Source organism: Trichosurus vulpecula, chromosome 9, assembly GCF_011100635.1.
Source record: "Trichosurus vulpecula isolate mTriVul1 chromosome 9, mTriVul1.pri, whole genome shotgun sequence".
NCBI classification, from domain to species: domain Eukaryota; kingdom Metazoa; phylum Chordata; class Mammalia; order Diprotodontia; family Phalangeridae; genus Trichosurus; species Trichosurus vulpecula.
The window spans coordinates 150,405,867-150,427,742 of NC_050581.1; the positions used below are offsets into that span (position 1 = coordinate 150,405,867).

Consider the following 21,876-nt stretch of genomic DNA (forward strand, 5'->3'; position numbering starts at 1 on the left):
GGGCTGGGGGAGGCAGGGAAGGCTTCCTGGAGGAGGCAGAACAAGGTGGGTCTTGAAGGCTGAGGGAGGGAGGAAGGAATTACCAGCAGAAGGGGAGCTCACCCGAGTCCATCCTTTGTGCATCCTCTGTGTTGGTTGGATGGCGATGACAAAAGTTAAGCCTTTGATTTTGATGTCGCTGCTCATTCTCAAGACGTTCTAGCGCCAGAAGAGTTGATGGCTTCTTCTTCTTGTCGTGTTTGCTCAGGTGCTTCCTACTGATGAACTGATTGAGAGTAAGAAGTCACATAAGCAGAGCCATAGGAAGAAGGTTCTTCCTGAGATCTACTTGACAAGGTTGCTCTCAACCAAGGTAAGAGCTGGAAGGCTTCAGGTGTGATGGTTAGAATCCTACTCAGCCTCTGACATGGTTTCAAGACAATTTAATTCAATCAGCATTTATTAAGCACCTACTATGTGCCAACCACTGTGCTAGATGCTGGAGACACAAAGACAAAAATGAAAGTCCCTGCTCTCAAGGGGATTACATTCTACTTGGGAGAGGGTGGATCACTCCCCTCTGGGCTGCTTCCTAAACTTGTACTCAAACTGGCAGATCAGCTGGTTGCTACTCTCAAGGTGCTAGAGTACTTCTGTCTCCTACTACTACTAAGTCATAAGCCCCCACTGGTGTGCTTCCCATTAACAATTAGTGATACAGCAAATACAAAGTAATTTTAGGGGGAGGCATCAAGGAGGACTTCTTGCAAGAGGTGGCACTTTAGCTGAGATTTAAATGGACTTAGTTTCTAGATGTGGCGGTGAGAAGGCGCAGCATTTCAGACATAGGAATAGCTTATGCAAAAGCATGGAGACTTGAGATGGTTTGTGTACTCAGTCTCCTCTCACTGACCCTCCATCTATTGCCATGAAACCTTCTGACTTTCATAGCACACAGTAGGTATAACCGTTATCATGGACAGATACTGCCACCCAAACTCAGGTTCTAGTCCTAATTCTGCCCCAAGGCAGAGTCCTATCACCCTCATCGGCCTCGGGCACTCTATCTGTCAGATAATAATAGCTGGTCTTCATATTGGCCCAGCTGGGTCAATCGAGTGCTTTCTATCCATTGTATCATTTGATTCTCACAACAACCTTATGGTACACTGGAAAGAGCATTGTATCTGCATCCAGAGAGATCATAGATTCAAATCCTGCTCCCAGGACTTAACTGCCTTGTGTACATATGTATATGGATATATGTTGTTTCCTTTGAAATAATGTAACCTCCTGGAGGAAGGAACAATTTCACTTTTGTCTTTGCTCCCCCGTTGCCCAGCCCATAGTAGCTAATTAATAAATATTTGTTGACTGATTGATCCCTGTGTGACTTTGGCACAGTTTTGTGGGCCTCAGTGTCCTCATCAGAAAAAAAAAAATTATTTTTGAGGGGTAAAGTGTAGACTAGATGCCCTCCGAGGCTCCTGCCAGCTCCGAATCTGTGATCCTAAGATCGCCTTTCCCCATTTTACAGAGGAGGAAACAGATGGTCATACAGGTAGTAAAGGTCAGGTGTGGGATTTGAACCCAGGGCTCTGCCAGCTACGAGGCTAGGGCTTTCCCACCACACTGACAGCACCCCACTCAGTCTTCTTGCGTCTTCTCATGAAGATCAGAGGAAATGATGGTTGTGAGAGCCTTCTGGAAAGCATCAGATACTCTGGCAACCATTGTTATGAGAGTTATTGGTGCCCACTGGCAGGAATCTTGTGGACCTGAGGAAGGGTTAGATTGAGCTGAGGGCTGACTTCTTTTCCCCTCTGCGGCTTTGAAAATAGGGAGTGCCTCTTATGCAACAGTTTCTTCCATGGGAAATACATGGAGGATGCTAGGGGGAGAAATGCTTTGAAGTCCCTCAGGTGAGACTGTATGATTATCAACTACAGTGCTCTCTCTCCCTCGCTGCAGATCACAAAAGGTATGCCTTGTTTCTCCCCTGGATTACATTACCGCCTAATGTTCTTTATAATTGGAGAGACCATCAGAACAGCAAGCCGTGGCTGAGTTTTCTGTTCCATTTACTGTACCAAACAATTACAGATGTGTCCTGAGATGCCAGAAGTAGTCAAAGAGAACATTGGTGCCAAGAGAAATTAAATTAAAACAAACGCTAATTATATCAGCGTGCCCAGCTTTCAGACGAGAGGCGGCAGGGGGTGGGGGTGGGGGAGAGGCAGGAGAGTAGATTTCGCTTCCCTTCAAATCTCTCTCCCTTCTTCCCGAAACCATGTGAACCTGGCAAGCAAACAAAACCTCATTAAAGCCCAAATGTGTCTCTGCCCCTGAGGTGTCCGGTTGACCTGCGCACCAGGCTGATTCCGCTGGCACACTTGTTATCTTGGCAGGGCACACTGCAGAAATTTCTCGACGACTTGTTCAAAGCCATCCTCAGCATCCGAGAGGACAAGCCTCCCTTGGCCATCAAGTATTTCTTTGATTTCTTAGAAGAGCAGGCTGAGAAGAGAGGCATCACGGATCCAGACACTTTGCACATTTGGAAAACCAACAGGTATGTGAGGGTGGGATCCAGGGGAGTGCTGCTCTGGCATCTCATCTGACCTGACCCCTGTCCTCGCTCCACGCCTATCCCAGGCCAGTTTATTGACCTATTCATTCACTCAGTGTATCTCTGATAGGCAAACATTTACTAAATGCTTACCTTGGACCAGGCACCGGACTAGATGGGACATAGGAGCTGTTGCGGGAGGGGGGGGGGGGCAGGGGAGGGACCATAAAGACAGAAAACAAAGCAGTCTCTGCCCTCAAGGAACTCACATTCTACTGCAAGGATGCACATGTACACAAATCAGGAAATACAAGTCGGCACAGAGGAATTTCATACTTTCTCTGTGATAGCTGCTGGGGGAGATGAAAGGAAAGACCACACAAGAGAAAAAAAAATGGACAGAAGGCCTGGGTCCCCGTTCTGCTGCTGATTGGCTAGAGGCTGAGACACCGTTAAAGCTGAAAGGAACTTCAAATATCACCTCATCCCGGGATTCTTAATCTGGGTTCTGCCATCTATGGGGTCCGGAGGAAAAAATGACATTTTAATTTCAAATCATCTCTAACTGAAATGGAGCATTTCCTGCAATTATTTTAAAAAATGATTCTGAGAAGGGGTCCGTGGGCTTCAGCAGACTGCCAGAGGGGTCCATGATGTAAAACAAGAGCCCTTGACCTAGGCTAGCCCTCCTGTTTTACAGAGATGGAGACAGGGGCCCAGAGAGGGATGATGCAACTTGTTCAGAGGCAGAGCTGGGACCAGAACCTGGTTCCCTCAGACCCCAGTTCATTGCTTTTCCCACTGCAGCTCCTGCCCAGGCCCCTCTCTTCCCTTCTGTGAGTCTCAGTTTTCCCATTTGTAAAAATTGTCATTTTATTAAAAAAAATATCAGATGCTCTGCAATCTCACAAATAGCTGGGGAAGTTCTTTGTGCCTTAAGAGCTGGTATACACAGGAGGGATCATTGTCACCATTATAGTTATTTTTATTATTGTCAATGTGAACCAAATTAAATTAAGTACCTAGGAGCATGCTCGGAGTGTGAATCCTAAGCATACCCCCAGCTGATCCCATTCTGAGGCACCTTGTCATGCACAATGGAAGGAAAGAAAGTGGGGGTGGGAAGAACCACTCCTTAATTAAAAGTTGAAGAGTATCTAAGCATGAAATTGAGAGGAATCGGGTGTTGGAGGGTTAATAGCAGAATCTAGGGCCACTTTGGTTTCTAAGTACCTGGGTCAAAGCCTGCCTGTTGCCATGGCGACTGTTGGGCATCTAAGATGGAAGAAATGAGACCCATCAGGGCCTGTTAAATCTCTAGTGACTCCTTCCCTGTACTTAGGGCGAGGCAGTGCTTATAGGGATAACAGGGACACAGCTGTGGGCATCTTCAATCAGGAAGTAGTCATTATGGTACGATGGAAAGCCAATTTCTATGGGCCTCAGTTTCCCACCCTGTCAAATGAGAGGGTTGGATTCAGGGGTCCCTCAGGGGCCTTCCAGCTCTAGAGCTAATATCTCATGAATTCAGAAGACTAAACAGGGCATCTCCCTTAGAATGGCTTCTGCCAGAACACCCCCAGAATGCCTCTATGAGAGGAGGCAGACAAATGTAGTGGGGCTCCAGCCAATCTGCCTCCTCTTCACATCCCACAACTTTCAGGAACTTAAAAGATGTTCAGATTTCCATCTGCTACCAGAGCCCTTTTCTGGACACAGTGGGCATCTGGCATCTCAAAGGCCAGGGCAGAAGCCAATATCATGCTAATGGCAGGTCACACCAAGCTGGAACGTTGTCAAGTGCAGGCCAACCATGGCTTGCATGTCTGATGTCTGACAGTCGGCCTTGCTGAATGCTCATTCCCCAGAAGGCTGGTCCCCAGGTGATGGGTTTGTTTGGAGTGTTTTTTTTACAGTCATGGCAATTCATGAAACTTCTTCTAAGGGGTGGCGGGATTGCAGCCTGTGTTGGGCTAGCGAGCAGTCAGTCACATGGCTGAAGGATGTTGTTCCATTTTATTTCTGAAGAGAGGACAGATCAAAGAGATCACATTGAAATCCAGGGGCATCCCTCGGGCCTTGTAGTTAGTAACTCAGAACAGGTGATGCAGGGCAGATTCTCCCTGATCTCTCAGTGAACAGCAGGCCCCACTAGCCCCCAGTGATGCTCCCCTCTGATGCTCTCCTTCCTAACCCCACCTTCCTCCCATGTTCTTTCATCCATAGAAGGGATGTGTGCCAGGTGGAGGGAGGTCTGATCAGACATGTAGGGAAGGCAATTTCTGGTAGAGCCAGTGATGAAGGCTGCTCTGTCTGTGGTCCAAGGACATGATGGACGGGCCTCTCTCACACAGCTGTCTGCCAGAGGAGGGGAAAGGATCCTGCCCTGATACACCCCACCCCCACCCCTGTCTCACTCATCAGCCAGATTTAAGTAATCCCACATTGTCATAAAAAGATCAAACACCCAACCTTGCTGCCCCACTTCCCAGACTCCTTTATCATCCCCCAGCCTCTTTTCTCTCTCCTAGCCCACAGGCTGGCACAGCATGGGTGGGCCAGGCTTTTCTCCACCGCTGTTTTTCACCCTGCTACACTTTCTTCCATGACAGCCTACCTCTGAGATTCTGGGTCAACATCCTGAAGAACCCCCAATTTGTCTTTGACATCGACAAGACTGACCACATAGATGCCTGTCTTTCTGTCATTGCACAGGCCTTCATTGATGCCTGCTCCATCTCCGACCTACAACTGGGCAAGGTCAGTTTCTCACTGGTCAGACTAGGTTCCGTTGTGGGTGGCGTGTTTCAGACAGGGCACTAATGTGGTAGAGAGCATCCACAGGAAGGCAGCCAGGAAGGCAGAGAGCTTGGGGATCAGGAGGAGGAGTTACAAAAACTGGAAATGTTTATTTGGAAAAGAGAGAACTCAGGGATATGATAGCTTCCGTCAAGGCTGTCATGTGGAAGAAGGATTTGCCTCGTTCTGTTGGTCCCAGAAGTAAGAGCCAGGAGCCAGCAGTGCAGGCTGCAAAGAAGCCAGTTTCAGATTGACAGGGAAATTTTCCAAAGAACTAGCATTGTTCACAAGTGACATGGGCTGCCTCAGGAATTGGTGGGTGTTCCCTCAGTGAGGTCTTCAGACAGAGGCTGGATGACCACTGGTCAGATACGTCATGGGGGTGGTTCTATTTCAAGGACATTTGGCCCAATTGGCCACCGACGTCTCCTCCGACTTTGAGATTCTGTGTTTTTGACACTCCTCTGTGAGAACTAGGATCTAGGAATTCAGCAGCTCCCATCTCAGGGAAAAGTTTAAACCCAACATTGATCCTTTAGGTGTGACAGCTATCTTCAAGTACCGTATGGGCCATCCTATGGAAAAAGCACTAGACTGGTCGCTTTGTCCCCAAAAGGCTGGGAGCAGTGGGCGGAAGCTGCAAAGGGGCAAATTTAGACTTGATGTCCCCCAAATTAGGACAATTCAAGCATAGAATGAGCTGTCTCAGAAAGTAGTGGGTACCCTACAAAGTGCTATGAGGTCAAATGAAGGGGGAGATGAACCTGGGCAGCCCAGTTAGAACCAGAAAGAAAAAAGAAAGAAAGAAATTTTAGAATGTGGGAAGAACACATCATTGTAGGTCTTCCTTCACATAGAGAGATGAAGGATGCCTTCATCTCACTATCAATAGAAGGGGCAGATGGCACCATATCTATTGGTAGCTGGTGGCACAGCGGGTAAGGGGCTAGCCCTGGACTTAAGCAGTCCTTAGTTCAAATCTGGCCTCAGATACACTTACTGTATGTGTGGCCCTGGGCAAGTGACTTAACCTCTCTTTTTGCATCAGCTTCCTCCACTGTAAAGTGAGGATGATAATAGTTCCTACCTCCCAGGGTTGTAGTGAGGATCAAATGGAATTGTATTTGTAAGATACTTGGTGTGCTTTGTTGTTGTTCAGTCATTAGGTTGTGTCCAACCCTTCACAACCCCATTTGGGGTTTTCTTAGCAAAGATACTGGAGTGTCTCTAGCTCATTTTCCATATGAAGAAATGGAGACAAATAGGGTTAAGTGACTTGTCCAGGGTCACCCAGCTATAAGTGTCTGAGACCAGATTTGAACTCAGGAAGATGAGTGTTCCTGACTCCAGGCCCAGCGCTCTGTGCACTATGGCACCACCTAGCTGGCCCAAGGAGGTTTTGCCAGATATATAAACAGGAAAAAAAAATCTTAATAGCTTTCAGTGATATGTACCTATATTTTGAATCTGAGCTCTCTCAGCCTAGGAGTAGAGAGTGGGACAAATGCAACCCTTGTCATCAGTGAACTGTCATTGACCATCAGATGTGGCTAATAATAGTACTTTAAGGGCCACAAAGTGTTTTTAAAAGATCTCATTTATAACAGCCCTGGTAGCCAGGTGCTATTAATCTTTCTGTTTTAAAGATAAGGAAACTGAGAAAGATAGAGGTTAAGTAACTTGAATTCAGGTCTTCCAGACTCCATGCCTAGTGCTCAAATCACTGAACCAACTAGTGCCTCATTTAAAGTAAAAAGGACTACTCCAGGAGTTCTTTTTTTAATTTTTAATTTCAGTTCCAAATTCTCTCCCTCCATCCATCCCTTCCCCCACTCGTCGACAAGGCCAGAAATATAATACCCATTGTACATATTCGAAATCACAAAAAACATTTTTCCACCTTAGTCATAGTAAGAAAAAATGCAAGAAAAATAAAGGAAAAAAATAGGCTTTAATCTGCACTCAGAGTTCATCTCTGGAGGTGGAGAGCACTTTTCATTGTGAGTCCTCTGGAATTAGCATGGATGGTTGTATTGATTAAAGTATCTCAGTCTTTCACAGTTGATCATCATTACAACATTACTGTTACTGTATGGAATGTTCTGGTTCTTCTCATTTCACTTTGCATCAGGTCATATAAGTCTTTTCAAGTTTTTCTGAACCTATTCCCCTTGTCATTTCTCAGAGCGTAGTATTTCATCACAATCATGTACCACAGCTTGTTCAGCCATTTCCCAATTGATGCATACACTCTCAGTTTCCAATTATTCACCACCAGAGAAAGAGCTACTATAACTGTTTTTGTACACGTGGGTCCTTTTCCTTTTCTTTGATCGATTTGAGTTATATACCTAGTAGCAGTATTTCTCGGTCAAAAGGTATGCACAGTTTTATAGCCCTTTGGGCATAGGGTAGCTATTTTTCCAGACAACTCCACATCCCCTCCAGTACTTGTCATTTTCCATTTTTGTCATGTTAACCAATATGAGGGGTGTGGGGTGGCACCTCAGAGTTGTTTTAATCTTCATTTCTCTAATTATTAGGGCTATAGAGCATTTTTTTCATATGACTACTGATAGCTCTGATTCCTTCTTCTGAAAACCATGTGTTCATATCCTTTGACCATTGATCAGTTGGGGAATGGCTCTTTTTTTTAATAAATTTGGCTCAGTTCCCTATATATTTGAGAAATGAGACTTTTGTCAGAGACTTTTGCTGTAAATTTTTTTTCCCCTGCAGTTTCCTTCTCTTCTAATTTTGGCTCCGTTGGTTTTGTTTGTGGGAAAACTTTTTAGCTTCTTGTAATCAAAGTTATCCATTTTACCTCCCATGATTCTCTCTATCCCTTATCTGCTCATGAATTCTTCCTTTATCCATAGATCTGTCTGGTAATTTTCCCCATGTTCCTCTAATTTACTTATGATATCACACATTCTATCTAAATCATGAACCCATTTTGAGTTTATCTTGGTATGCAGTGTGAGATGCTGGCCTGTGTCTAATTTCTGCCAGACTGCTTTTCAGTTTTCCCAGAAGTTTTTGTCAAATAGTGAGTTCTTACCCTGGTAGCTGGGATCTTTAAGTTTTATAAAATACTAGGTTACTGTGCTCATTTATTTCTGTATATTGTGTACCTAATCTATTTGATTGATCAACCACTCTATTTCTTATCCATATTGTTTTGATGACTTACTACTTTTGTAGTATAGTTTGAGATTAGGTACTGCTGGGCTGCCTTCCTTCATTTTTTTCATTGATTCCCTTAATATTCTTGAACTTCCGTTATTTTAGATGAATTTTGTTATTTTTTCTAGCTCTATAAAATAATGCTTTAGTAGTTTGATGGGTATGGCACTGAATCAATAATTTCAGTTAGGTAGTAGCATCATTTTTAATATAATGGCTTGGCCTAGCCATGAGCAATGAATATTTCTTCAGTTGTTTAGATCTGTCTTTATTTGTGTGAAGAGTATTTTGTGATTGTGTTCATATGGTTCCTGTGTGTGTCCTGGCAGGTAGATTCCAAAATTTTTATATTGTCTACACTTATTTTAAATGGAATTTGTCTTTCTCTCTATGTTTTATTGGTAATACAGAGAAATGCTGGTGATTTATGTGGGTTTGTCTACTCCATGGGTTCTGCATCTTTTCTGTGACATGGTCTCTTTGGCAGCCCCGTCCCCCTACTCTTTCAGCCCATTCACCAAGAGCTTCCTTATCCCCCCTCCTCATATCACACCACTCAGATGTCTGAGTCACCTTTGTCTCACGTGAAGAGGCAAGCCCTGCTACATGCACAAGTGACCTGCTCTGTCCCATCTTCTCCATTAGATTGTACGCCCCATCATCCACATTCTTTCACTAATCTTTGATCTCTCTCTGACCGCTGGCTCACTTTCCTGCTGCCTCCAAATGCATCCCTGCCTCACTCGTCTTCAAAAATCCTTCCCTTGATCTATCCATCTAGCTAGCTTTCTTCATCACTTCTTTTTCTTCTTTGTAGCTGAAGTGTTTCCACTTCCCTTCCTCTCACTCTCTTCTTAACTCCATGCAGCCTGGCTTCCCGTGTCATCATTCACTTACAACTGTTCTCTCAGAAATCACCTTAATCTTGATCTCTTAATGGCCAAAGCCATTAAGTCTTTTCTCAGTTCTCGTCCTTCTTAACATCTCTGAAGCCTTTGGTCATGTATAGATCACTCGCTTCTCTTCAATATTCTCTTCCCTCTAGTTTGTTTTTTTCAAAACTGCTTTCTCCTATTTCTCCTTCTCTGTCTCGGTTTCTTCTGCTGGATCTTCATCCAGGTTGTACCTAGTAATTGCAGGTGTCCCCCAAGGCTCTGCTCTGGGCCCTTTCCTCTTCTTCCTCACTTGATGATCTCATCAGCTTCTCTGGATTAAATTATCACCTCTATGCAGATGACTCTTGGATCTCTTTATGCAGCCCTGACCCCTCTCCTGACCTCTAGTTTTGCATCTCCAACTGCCTATTGAACATCTCTAAGTGGATGCCCCATAGGCATCTTAAACTCAACATGTCCAGAACTTGAATTCATTCTCCTTCCCCGCCAAGGCCTCCCTTCTTCCTAACTTCTTTATTACTGCCAAGAGGATGGCCATCTTTCCAGTCACCCAGGCTTGCCCCCTAAGTGTCTTCCTTGACCTCATTCTCAGTGCCTAGATAACAGTAATAAATAATAGTCATTATTATTATAATTATTATAACTAGCATTTCTATATCACCTTAAGGTTTGCAAGTATCTTACAAATATTATACTCACAACAACACTGAGAGGCGGATGCTGTTATTATCCCCATTTTATCCCCTTGACCTCACTCTTTCACCCCGCTGCAGCCAATCTGTTGCCAGGTCCTGTCGATTCTGTCCTCACGACATCTCTCATATATTCCCCCTTCTCTCCCTCAATGCCGCCACCACCACCCTGGTGCAAGCCTCAATGCTTCACGCCTGGACTATTGCAAAAGGCTGCTGATTGGTCTCCCAACTTGCTCCGGCAAGCCTCTTCCCTATTCCAATTCCTCCTCTGCTCAGCTGTCATACTGATTCTCCAAGAGTGAGCCTGATCATGTCAGCCCCATGTTCAGTATCCTCCAGTGGTTCCCTGTCCGCTCCAAGATCCACTGTAGAGTCCACTGTTTGGCTTTTAAAGCCTCCATACTCTCTCCCTTTCTAAGCTTACCCCCCTCCACACTCTGCAAATAATCTCAGCACATTGGCATTTTCCCTGGTTGTCTCCTGTGCCTGGACTCCTCTCTCAACTTGTTTCTGCTTCCTAGCTTTCTTCAAGCCTCATCTAAAATCCCACCTCCTGAAAGAAGTCTTTGCCAGTCCACTTAAGAGGCCAGTGCCTTCCATCTGACCTTATTTCCAATGTATCCTGTATATATTATTTTTTGTTTATAGTTGTTTGTACATTTTCTCCCCCATTTGATATTGAGCTGTGTGAGAGCAGAGACTGTTTTTGCCTTTCATTGTGTCTTCAGCATTTAACACAGTGCCTGGCACATAGTAGGCATTTAATAAATCCTTATTGATTTATCTGGATGCCTACAAACTTTTTTTTTCTCAGAAGGTTTTTACATGCACAAAATAAAATACATGGGATTACAAAGGAAATCAATTATGTTGACATACAGTTATCAAAACATCTTTTTTAAAACAAGTTCACAGATCCTGGAGTAAGGACCCCTGAGCTAGTCCAAGCCCCTCATTTTGCAGAGGAGGAGCCTAAGTCTCAAACAGGTCCAGTGACTCACCCAAGGTCACCCAGGTAGTAGTTATCAGAGCCAGGATTCAGACCCAAGTCCAATAAAACATTAAGCTCTTTGAAGGCAAGGATTGCCTTTGTTTTGGTTTTGCACTCCCACCTCTTAGGATAACAAATTGCAGGCATTTAATAAATGCTAGGTATGTTGGATTCCATTGGCCTTCTAATTATAAATCTCTTTTCACTATACTATGCCTTGATTGCCCTTCTATCCCATCAGGCCCCATTCCCCAGGCCCTACCAGACCCCTTCATAAGTATAAAAATTCACAGTAAGACACCTTCTCTTCCCTGTCACTGTATAATCCATTGAAATTGAAAGCTTCAGGAAAGTCTTCCACAGAGATCAAATGCCTGGATTTCCTTAATTGGAGGGCTGGGAGGATAGGGAGGGGACCGGGTGTTTATATTTCTTTTTCACATTTCTGACCCGCTATCCAACACCTCTGTTTTCCCTTATCAGGCAATAGACAAGGTTAGAGGTTAACTAGGGTCAGCCAACAGATGGAAAGGCTCCCAGCAGCCCAGTCTCATGGGATGGAGGGAAGTGAGATTGAGCCAGAGAGAAAACTCTCTCTTTTTCACCCATCAGAATAAAGTAGGCCCTTTGCTGATGGCAACTTGGATCCCCACATCCCCTTTAGGCACCAACAATAACAAAACTTCTCTATCCCAATCATGCCTGGACACCCAGTCACCAGGATCTAAGTGCCCTGTGAGTAGGGGCTGTTTCCTTTTTGTCCTTTATCCTCAGCGCCTTTCACCATGCCTGGTCCATAGTGAGTACTCAATAAATGCTTATTAATGGATGGATGGATTGGCTTTGGGAGGAGAGATTGTAGCATTACTTTGTTTTGTATGCCTCCTTTTCTCCTTAAGCTCAGAAATCCAAAATTATGCGCCATAGACACGGCGGTCATCTCATTCACCTCCCTCGTTTTAGAGAGAGAAATTGAAGATGAGGAAGAAGCAGATTTGTCTAAAGTCATAAAGCCAGGGGGGCCAGGATTGAAACCCAGGGGTCCTAATTCCTCCTCCAGTCACAGCAGGCTTCCACCAGAGCATTGTACCCATGTGCCTTCACGGGGATTTTTAACCTAGAGTCTATGAAATTTGTGAGATATATACACACATATACATGCATACATCTATATATACATATATACACACATTTATACATGTATTTATAACTATATTTCAATATATTTAATTTCCTTTGTAGTCCTTTGTATCTTATTTTGTGAATTTAAAGACCTGATTCTTAGAAGGGATCCATTTTTCTTGTGGTTGCTCTGTTGTTTCAGTCATGTTTGACTCTCCAGGACCTAACTTGGGGTTTTCTTGGCAAAGATACTGGAGTAGTTTGACATTTACTTCTCCAGCTCTTTTTACAGAATGAGGAAACTGAGGCAAATAGGGTTAGGTGACTTGCCCAGGGTCACATAGCCAGTAAGTGTCTGAGGTCAGATTTGAACTCAGGAAGATAAGGCTTCCTGACTTCAGGCCTGGCACTCTATCCACTGAACCATCTAGCGGCCCCAAAGGGGTCCATAGTCTTCACCAAACTCCAAGGGCCTCCATGACCCACACCCCTGGAGAAACTTCTTTTCCTAAAAAGGGGGGTGGGCTTTTGCAAAAGGCTGTGGCCAAACTCTGGGAGATATTTAATATTGGAAATGAGACAAGTGGCCTGGGTTCCAGTGATAGCCCTCCCACTTATTTACTGGCTAACTGTCACATCTCCTCCTTTTCTGTGAAGATAGGGATTCTGGGGACCTCCGGCTCCCTTCAAGGCTCAGCCCTGACACTGCCTTTCCTTGATCCCTCCAAGTATTAATAATCCACCCCACACCAAAATGACTTGGTAATACTTCCTCTGTGTACATGTCGTGTGTCCCCAGCAGAACGAAAGCTCCTTGGGGGCAGGGACTATACCACTTCTGACTTTGCACCCCTGGCACAGAGTAGACATTTAGTCAACACTTTTTGGCTGGGTTAAAGTGAATCTGTCCTTCGCTCAGTTATAGAAATTGGTATTCCTAAAGTACAAGTCATTCACATTACAAGTCAAAAGCATCAGTAGCTTCCAGATACAGTAGAGGCAAAATGGCCCGATGGATAGAGAGCTGGCCTGAGCAGCAAGAAGAAATGGGTTCAGATCCCAACTTAGATATATAACTGGCTGTGTGACCCTGAACAAGTCACTTGATTTCTCAGTGATCTAGGTAACTCTCTAAAACTATACATTGCAGAGAAGGTACTTAACACAGAGCTTGGCACATAGTAGGAGCCTAATAAATGTTTGTTGACCAACTGACCGACCTGCCTTGATGGAGGGAGTTTCTTCATCTGAGAGTTCCCTGTGCCAATGAAATCACAGGTCCAGCCCCTATTGATGTAAAATACTAAGTGCTCTGTTGGGCATTTTTGAAGCCCTTGACGATCCGACTGGCACACCTTTCCAGGTATGTCTCCTATCACTCCCCCCCTCCCCCGCCATATGCATTCTATACTCCAGCTAAACTAAACTACCTTCTGTTTTCCGTGCCCAGCATTCCATCCCCAGCTTTTGCCTTTGCCCAGATTGTCCCTGATCCATGGAGAGCTTTCCCTACTTACCTCCTCTTAGACTCCCTAGCTTCAATGTCCCTCCTATGGGAAGCCTTTCCTGATTACCCTAATTATCAGGCCCAACCATATCACTTTGTGTTAACTTTGCATCTATTCTGTGTTTGCTTAATAATATTTGTAAAGTGCTTAGCACAGTGCAGGGCACATAGTGAGTGCTTAATAAATGCTTGTTCCCTTCCCTCTTCTTATCTATGTCCATGTTCTACACATAACATCCCTCCCCCCCCCAATAGAATGGAAGCTTCTCGAGGGCAGGAACTATTCCATTCTTTTCTTTAAATCCTCAGCACCAACCACAGGGCCTGACACACAGTAGGTGCTTTAGGAACGCTTGTTGAATAAATAAAAAAGATGCTCTGTAATGTTTAGGGATGGGATTTGGTTTGGTTGTTGCCCAGTAGAACCCCACCAAGCTGTTTCTGAATTGATGTAAGACTTGGAAATTCACCCTGACCCCTTTATTGGGGGACTCCTGTGGCCTGGGTAAAATGAATTCTTTGGGGAGGGAGGGCAGCAGGACATGGCCAGTTTGTGGGGGCTTTTTGCTCGGTTGTCCGTGTTGCTTCTTCTTGGATTCTTCCAATCACAATTGCCTGAGCCCTTCCTTGTCAGGCAGAAGCTAGTTTTCCCTTTGGTCGTCTGCAAGAGAGGAAACTTTTCCTCACTGAGCACTCCTGTCTGCTGGGGGTAAGTCGTCAGACTGAACCTGGAAGGCAATGGGAAAACGAGCCTTCGGATGAAACCTAGCGCTCTAGTTTAGTCTACAAAATCCTGGCGACTTCTCCACTGATGAGTCTCTCTGTTCTCCGTGGCCGTCAGCATCTTGAACCTGGATAGGCAGGATGTACGTAGTAGAGGGGGCAGAGTAAATGAAGCTTGCAGTTTGGGATTTTTTCTGTATCACTTTGGAAATGGAGTGTATAACGGAGTATGGGCAGCTGGTGGGGCAGGGGACAGAGTACTGGGCCTGAAATGAGGAAGACCTGAGTTCAAATCCAGCCTCAGATACTTGCTAGCTGTATGATCCTGTGCAAATCACTTAACTGCTGTCTGCCTCAATTTCCTTATCTGTAAAATGGGGATAAAAATAGCACTTACCTCCCTGGGTTGTTGTGAGAAGCAAATGAGATAATGATTATAAGTGCCGAGCACATAGTAGGCACTATGTAAATATTAGCTACCACTGCTACTGTTGTTATCATACAGCTATATACATGCATAGATTATTTATATGGCCATCATTAGATTATGAATTCCTCTTTTATATCCCTAGTGCTTATCACAATACCCAGCACACAGTAGATCCTTAATAAATGTTTATTAATTGATTTCTTACACGTATGTACATATGTGTATATATATAAATATATGTGTATATTTATATAATTTGTATTTATATGTTATATTTTCTATATTATAATTTATTTTTATATATTATATAAATACACATGTATATATGTATGCATGTTTGTGTATATATAGATATACACATATGTAAATATAGACAGCTAGGGGATGCTGTAGATGGAGTGCCAGGCCTAGAATTAAGAACACTCATCTTCCTGAGTTCAAATCCAGCCTCAGACCCTTACTAACTGTGTGACCCTGGGCAAGTCACTTAACCCTGTTTGCCTCAGTTTCCTCAACTGTAAAATGAGCTGGAGAAGGAAATGGCAAACTGCTCCAGTATCCTTGCCAAGAAAGCCCCAAATGGGGTCACAAAAAGTTGGACACAATTGAAACAACTCCACAACAACAACAGCAAAGATATATGTACAGTATGGTGTGGCTTGGGCAGCTAGACTCCCCATGACCTTAGCCATCTAGAATATAACTCTTAAGTACAAAAGTAAATGAAAAATTTGGGTCAGATAGGTCACAAAGCCCTTGGAGTGTAGTCTATGGAAGAGCAGGGACGATCCAAAACCATTACCAGATCAATTTTATGTCAAATAAGACAGTGTGTGTGTGTGTATACGTATATATGTATATAAATATGTATATGTATATATGTACATATATATGTGTATGTATAATGTGTATGTATATATGTGTATGTGTGTATAAACACACACACATATACTTATATACACACATGCATATATATTTGTATGTAACGTCTATAGACATATCTATATATCTATAGACATACATATATACACACATACATATATACATATACTTACACATATATGTATGTATATGTCTATATCTGATGACAGCAGACAGAAACCAGAGAACTTCTCCTATAAAAAGTCAGGCCATTCGGCGTAGGGGCAGGCAGTCTTACACATCCGGATACCCAGCTAAGAAATGGATCCCTGTCTAATCCCTCAGCCCAATTAGCGATGAGCATAATAACCCAAAGGTGGTTAAGTGCCGAGAACACAATAGGCTTGTTGAATTGAAGAGAGACGAAATTTAGAGAGTACTGGCTGACAGTCAAGCAGAAGGATAAGACACACACAGATAATGCTGTAATAATATATAACCAGTAAAAAGGATGGTATTGAAGTTTGGGTGGTTCAGGTGGAAGGCTCGTAGGCTTAGAGCTGGTCATCTGGATCCACCCTCTCATTTTACAGATAGGGAAACTGAGGCCCAGAGAGCTTACATGATGTGCTCAAAGTCACATAGAAGTGACAGAGTAAGGATTTGAACCCAGGTCTTCTGACCCCAAATCCCATTCCTCTGTACCATGCTTCTCTCCATATGATGCCAGACTGATGAGATGTTTCTCCCATGGCATTTCTTGGTGAAAACATGCAGCTCAGTACTGTGGAGGAAGACGGTGTGGCTCGGTAGAAAGAGCACTGGATGGGGAATCAGGAAACCTCGGCTCTCATTGCAGACCTGCCAGCTAGCTGGCTCTGGACCAGCTAAGTCACTGTGCATACATGGCATATACCTCTCTGAGTGTCAGTTTCCTTCTTTGAAAAGTGAGGGAGATAGAAAAATGTTCCACTGATTGGTTTTACATCCTCACACATACAGAGTCACAAAATGTCAGAGCTAGAAAGAACTGTCTAATCCAAAGGTTATGATTCCAGGGTCTGTAAACTTGGTTTTTAAAGGAGATATAGAATGTAAATTTGGTTTTATATGTGTGTGTGTGTGTATGCACATGTATGTATGTATGGACTGTGTATATCTGTATATGGGTGTACATATACATACATAGATACTATATATATATGTGTGTGTGTATACATATATATATATATACATATATATATATATACACACACACATATATATATATACTCTATTTCAATGGAACCGGTTTCCTTTGCTCTCTCGCTTCTTTAATTGTGTGCATTTAAAAATCTGATTCTGAGGAGTCCCTAGTGTTCAGCAGGCTACCAGAGGGGTCCAGGACACAGTAAAAAGCTGGGCCCCTGGTCGAGTCCATCTTCCAGACACCCAATACAGCATCTAATCCCCCTCTTTCCCTCTCAGGATTCGCCAACGAATAAGCTTCTATATGCCAAGGAGATTCCTGAGTACAGGAAGATTGTGCAGAGATACTACAAACAGATTCATGATATGACTCCTCTCAGCGAGCAGGAAATGAATGCCCACCTTGCTGAGGAATCTCGGGTAAGGAAGAAGCCTAAGGGGGTCTTGTCTTGGGCATCAGGTAGGCGGGAACACATGGGTGGCCCAAAGTAGAAGCCCAGAAGATCAAAATTCCCTGATCAAAATTGTCTAGGGATGGACAATGAAATGGTTTCATGTGAGAACTTTGAGAAGACTAAGCTAATTCCGGGGTGCTTGTCCTCAGTTCCCCATAGGATTAATCCCATGAGAAGCTCGGTACCTGCAGCCCCTAAAAGGCCCAACCAAGCTCCCTTGTCACAGTGTTTGGGAGTGGGGGAAGACAAGAAATCCACTGTATTTCACCCACTACCTTAAAAAACCTTTCCATCCAGTTTTTATCCTTTCCTAATGGGCAGAGGGAGGATTCAAACCTGGATTCTCTGGGCAGCAAGTCTATCCATCACTTACAAGTGTCTGACACAAGCCAGAGCCACAGTAGCCTTTGTCTTCCCAGTTAGAGGGTCCATCTCACAGCTGAAGGACATGCGCCATTTACTTCCCCTTCTCTATAGTTAACCATCTTGCACCCCCACTATCATGTCCTCTGTCTCTCTTTCTCATTAGAAATATCGGAATGAATTCAACACTAAGGTTGCCATGGCTGAGATTTATAAATATGCCAAGAGATACCGTCCTCAGGTAAGCAGCACCATCCACCTGGAGGTGCCTCAGGTCTCCAGAACAGTGAGAACCTGCTGCTCTCTCTTCTGATCCTCCAAATTTTCTCAGAAGCCACTTTATCATAGAGATAGGGCCAGTTCCCAGAAAGATCAAGAAAGCGGCAATGCGTCTCTTCAACCCCTCACTTTCTTCTGCCTTTTTTTTCATGTCCTTCCATTCCCTTCTTGACATCCAGGACCCCCATGTTGTCTCTTCAAAAGTATCTGATAGGGGCAGCTAGGTGGCACAGTAGATAGAATGGCCCTGGACATGAGTTCAAATGTAGCCTCAGACACTTACTAGCTGTGTGACCCTAGGCAAGTCACTTAACCCCAGTTGCCTCCCTCCCCCCAAAAAAACCATCCAATGGATGAATTTACTCTCAAGGTCAAGTTCAGTCCAGTCATAAATTTACTCCTTTCTAGAGAATTTTGCTTTTTAATAGGAAACCTCAGGGGGAAAGCAATGCTTGACTCAAAGGGAGAAGCTGTTAATGGTGGAATTGCAGGCACTGTGGGAACTTAGGGAGAGAAGATATGGGGGGGTGGCAGAGGGACCTTTCCAACTCACTGCCACTTTACTTCACAGCAGGGTGCCCACGGATTCTACCTACTCGTGCTCAAGGGTTGAGCCGTCCCCTAAGAGGCCCCATTAACAGTCTTCCTTGTCCTCCCTTCCCAGATTATGGCTGCACTAGAAGCGAATATAACCACACGCCGGACACAGCTGCAGCACAAGTTTGAACAGGTCATTGCCCTCATGGAGGATAACATCTATGAATGCTGCAGTGAGGCCTGAGACCCTCTCCTCACAGCCGGGCTGGCCCTGCCCCACCCCTACCCCCTAGAAGTGACCTTCTGCTATCCAGTGCACTGCTAACTTGGAGATGTCTTTTAAAAATATATATATATATGAATATATATAATATAGACAATAAATATCTATTTTATGGTGTGCTGTATGGTGAAGAAGAAGAAGAAGAAAGCAACCCAGAGATGAAAGCCCCACAGGATAGGATGGGAGACCCACTGAAGCCATGTTTTGTCTTTTCTTTGATTAATTTTATTTTTCAAACCACTTGCACAGCCCGGGGCTGAAAAAGAACAAAGATGTCTAATGAGGCTTCACCAAAAACTTCCTTCAGCTGGGGCAGCTGTTTCCCCCAAGACTGCCCCTAGAGAGAGGAGTTGGTCACTCTGATAGAATCATGGTCCAGCCTGAGCCACCATTGGGCTGCGTCTGGCCACTGCCTCTTTGCAGACTTCAGTCCTTTGTCGTCCTCTTCCCCATGGCCCAGCTACCACTACATGGTCTCTTTGTCTGTTTCCATTGCTACGTGGTTACCTGCCCCATAAGTGGAAGGCAGTGATAGAATGGATGATGTCATGGGACCAGCTAACTCACCAGACTAGAGCGTTGAGGGACTCTATCTATCCCCTGAATGTTTTCTGTCTTGACTCTTCCCCCAAACTTGGGGCCACCTCGCAGAGGGCTGGCCCATAGGATGAGGAATAAAGAATGCCCACCTCTCTTCCTGGTGAGCATATCACCCCCGGCCCCTACTAAGTGCACGTGTGCATGTGTGCACACACACACACACACACACACACTCACTCACTCTCTCACACTCTCACATTCTGATGCATATCAGTCCGATTCCAATTGCCTCAAGACAGGAAAATTATCTCTATAGTACAATGGAGAAAAAAATGCTGAATTTGGGTTCAGAGGACCTGGATTCACATCTTGGCTCTGTGACTTTGGACAAGTCATGGGACCTCACTTTTCCCATCTGAAAAATGATGGGGAAAGGGATTGGAGTAGCGACCCCTAAGTTACTTCCCAGCTCTGAGTCCTGTGATCCTTAAGACAAGACAAAGAAGGATGTGGGTTTGGGGAAAGAAGACTAGGGTGTCAGGCCCTGGGATGCCACGTGTCTGGGGAGCAAGGCAACCTACATCCCCGAACAGCTAGCGTATCTGCAAACACATCCTTTCCTAGATCAAGTATACCATACTGACAAGGAGACAGGCTTAGGTTAAGAACTGTGCAAATAGGGATGCCTTAGTTTTGGGGCATCTCATGCATCCAAGAAATGTTCAGACTGACAACTCCAGGTATATCCTTCTTTACCCTCTAAGATGGTATAAAATCCCTCCCTCCCCTTGCCCCTACCCATCATCCAGCTTCTACACTTTTCTCCATCAGTGTTAACAAAGGAACACAAACACGCACACACATACACGCACGTGCACACGCACACGCACCCTTCCCCACAGCCACTGAAGATGGCTGCACTCAGGCCTTCCAGGGGCTCACACAGAACTGCACAGCGGTTGACCCCAGCCCAAGGCAGTTGGAAGAACCATATGGAAGGCCAAGCAGGGACGGGTATCAGGGCTCTGATTGTCCCCATCACCAAAGGGGTACCAGTGCCAACCAAACACTACCTCATCCAAGCTAGGCCCTGGAGGGGAGATGCCACCATTACCACAATGGTGCCACCAGCCTTAACAAGCAAACTGCCATTTTATTTGTTCTTTGCTTCAATGACAACAACGAAATCCCCAAGTGAATGGGGGAGAGGGAGTTGGTTCGCAGGCGTGACACCCAGATTTGCAGCTTCTAAGGCACCTGCTGGGCATTCCTACTGAGATGGTGACAATTTCAAATTTCACACGGATGGGACAGGCTGATGGAAGCTGAGATGGTGAGAACATATGGATGAGAAGCCGCCTTCCGTGACAAGTGGGAAGCTGGGCCTGCACATAATCCACCACAGATTAGTTCTCCCTCAGCTACGTGTCTGGAATAATATGCCGGATGGACAGACAGTTCTACAAGTAGCCAGACCCGGAGAGGAAGAAGGAGCCACAGAGGGGGCAGAGAAGCACTGGGGAATTCAAAATAGGTGGCTCTGAGAGCACGCCTGTTGGAGGGGAGGAACTTCCAGATGAGCCAGGGTTGTAGCTGGGCTACGCTGGACTTTCAAAAGAGGTTTCTAAAAATAGCACCACTTTTTTTTTTTGCTAAGTTTTTTATAAAAAAAAAAAAACCACACACAAATCACACACAAACTGTGAATAGCAGCCAGATTGCGTGAAGCATGCAGAGGCTGATGGGAAGGAATGAAATGGGAAGATGGGAAATTTGTAGCAAAAATGGGAGGGAACAGTGGTCCTCCCCAGCCCCCGCCCCAGGACCTAGAAGTGCCTGGAATGGGGCAATTTCACTTGACACTGGAAAGGTAACACTCCTCAGAAAGCCGTGCTCCTCACAGGGGTATCAGAGGGAGGTTATACCCCAATTCCCCACTCCCCAGTTAAAAAAGCCAAAAAAGCATTTTAAATTAAAGATGCCACCCTTCCTCCCCAACAAACCCTCACATTGGTCCTTCCAGGAGAGAGAGAGACCAAGCCCCTGGCTTTTCTTTCCTTTCGTGGAATGATAGGCAAAGGGTATCTATACTGCTGTTCATGAGGATGGGTGGGGAGAGAGGGAGCTTTGGAAACTTCTTTGTAATAAAAACAGGATGAGAGAATGTGTGGCTGTGACTATTTACTATGTAAGAGCAGAACAACGAAAAGCAGGTCTGGCAGGGGCTACAAGGGAGAGACCCCATGGGAGGGAGAGAGGGGAGAGGGGAGGTCCAGAGAGGGTTGGAACTCAAGGGCAACAGCTGAGGTGAGAACATAAGCAAAGACTAAGTGAAATACCAACTCCTTTCTACCCCTGGTCCCTAGTGTCTATGGCAGGTGGGAGCAAGGAGGGAGGATAAACTAGGAGATGGGTCCTTACAAGTTGGGGACTGGGCCACACAATCACTCTACTATTCTTTTAATTAAAAGGA

The 21,876-nt window shown here is 44.8% G+C and overlaps 1 protein-coding gene across 1 annotated transcript in view; it reads left to right on the forward strand.

Moving 5' to 3' along the window:
- PLXND1 (plexin D1) overlaps positions 1–21,567 on the forward strand; it is a 205,177-nt gene extending 183,610 nt beyond the window's left edge. Inside the window, exons 31-36 of the mRNA XM_036737796.1 lie at positions 248–352; positions 2,388–2,551; positions 5,161–5,308; positions 17,226–17,366; positions 17,931–18,005; positions 18,708–21,567. Coding sequence (XP_036593691.1) covers positions 248–352; positions 2,388–2,551; positions 5,161–5,308; positions 17,226–17,366; positions 17,931–18,005; positions 18,708–18,824 — 750 coding nt within the window. The 3' untranslated portion in view covers positions 18,825–21,567. The remainder of the gene's footprint in view (positions 1–247; positions 353–2,387; positions 2,552–5,160; positions 5,309–17,225; positions 17,367–17,930; positions 18,006–18,707) is intronic.
- Positions 21,568–21,876: the final 309 nt, after the last annotated feature.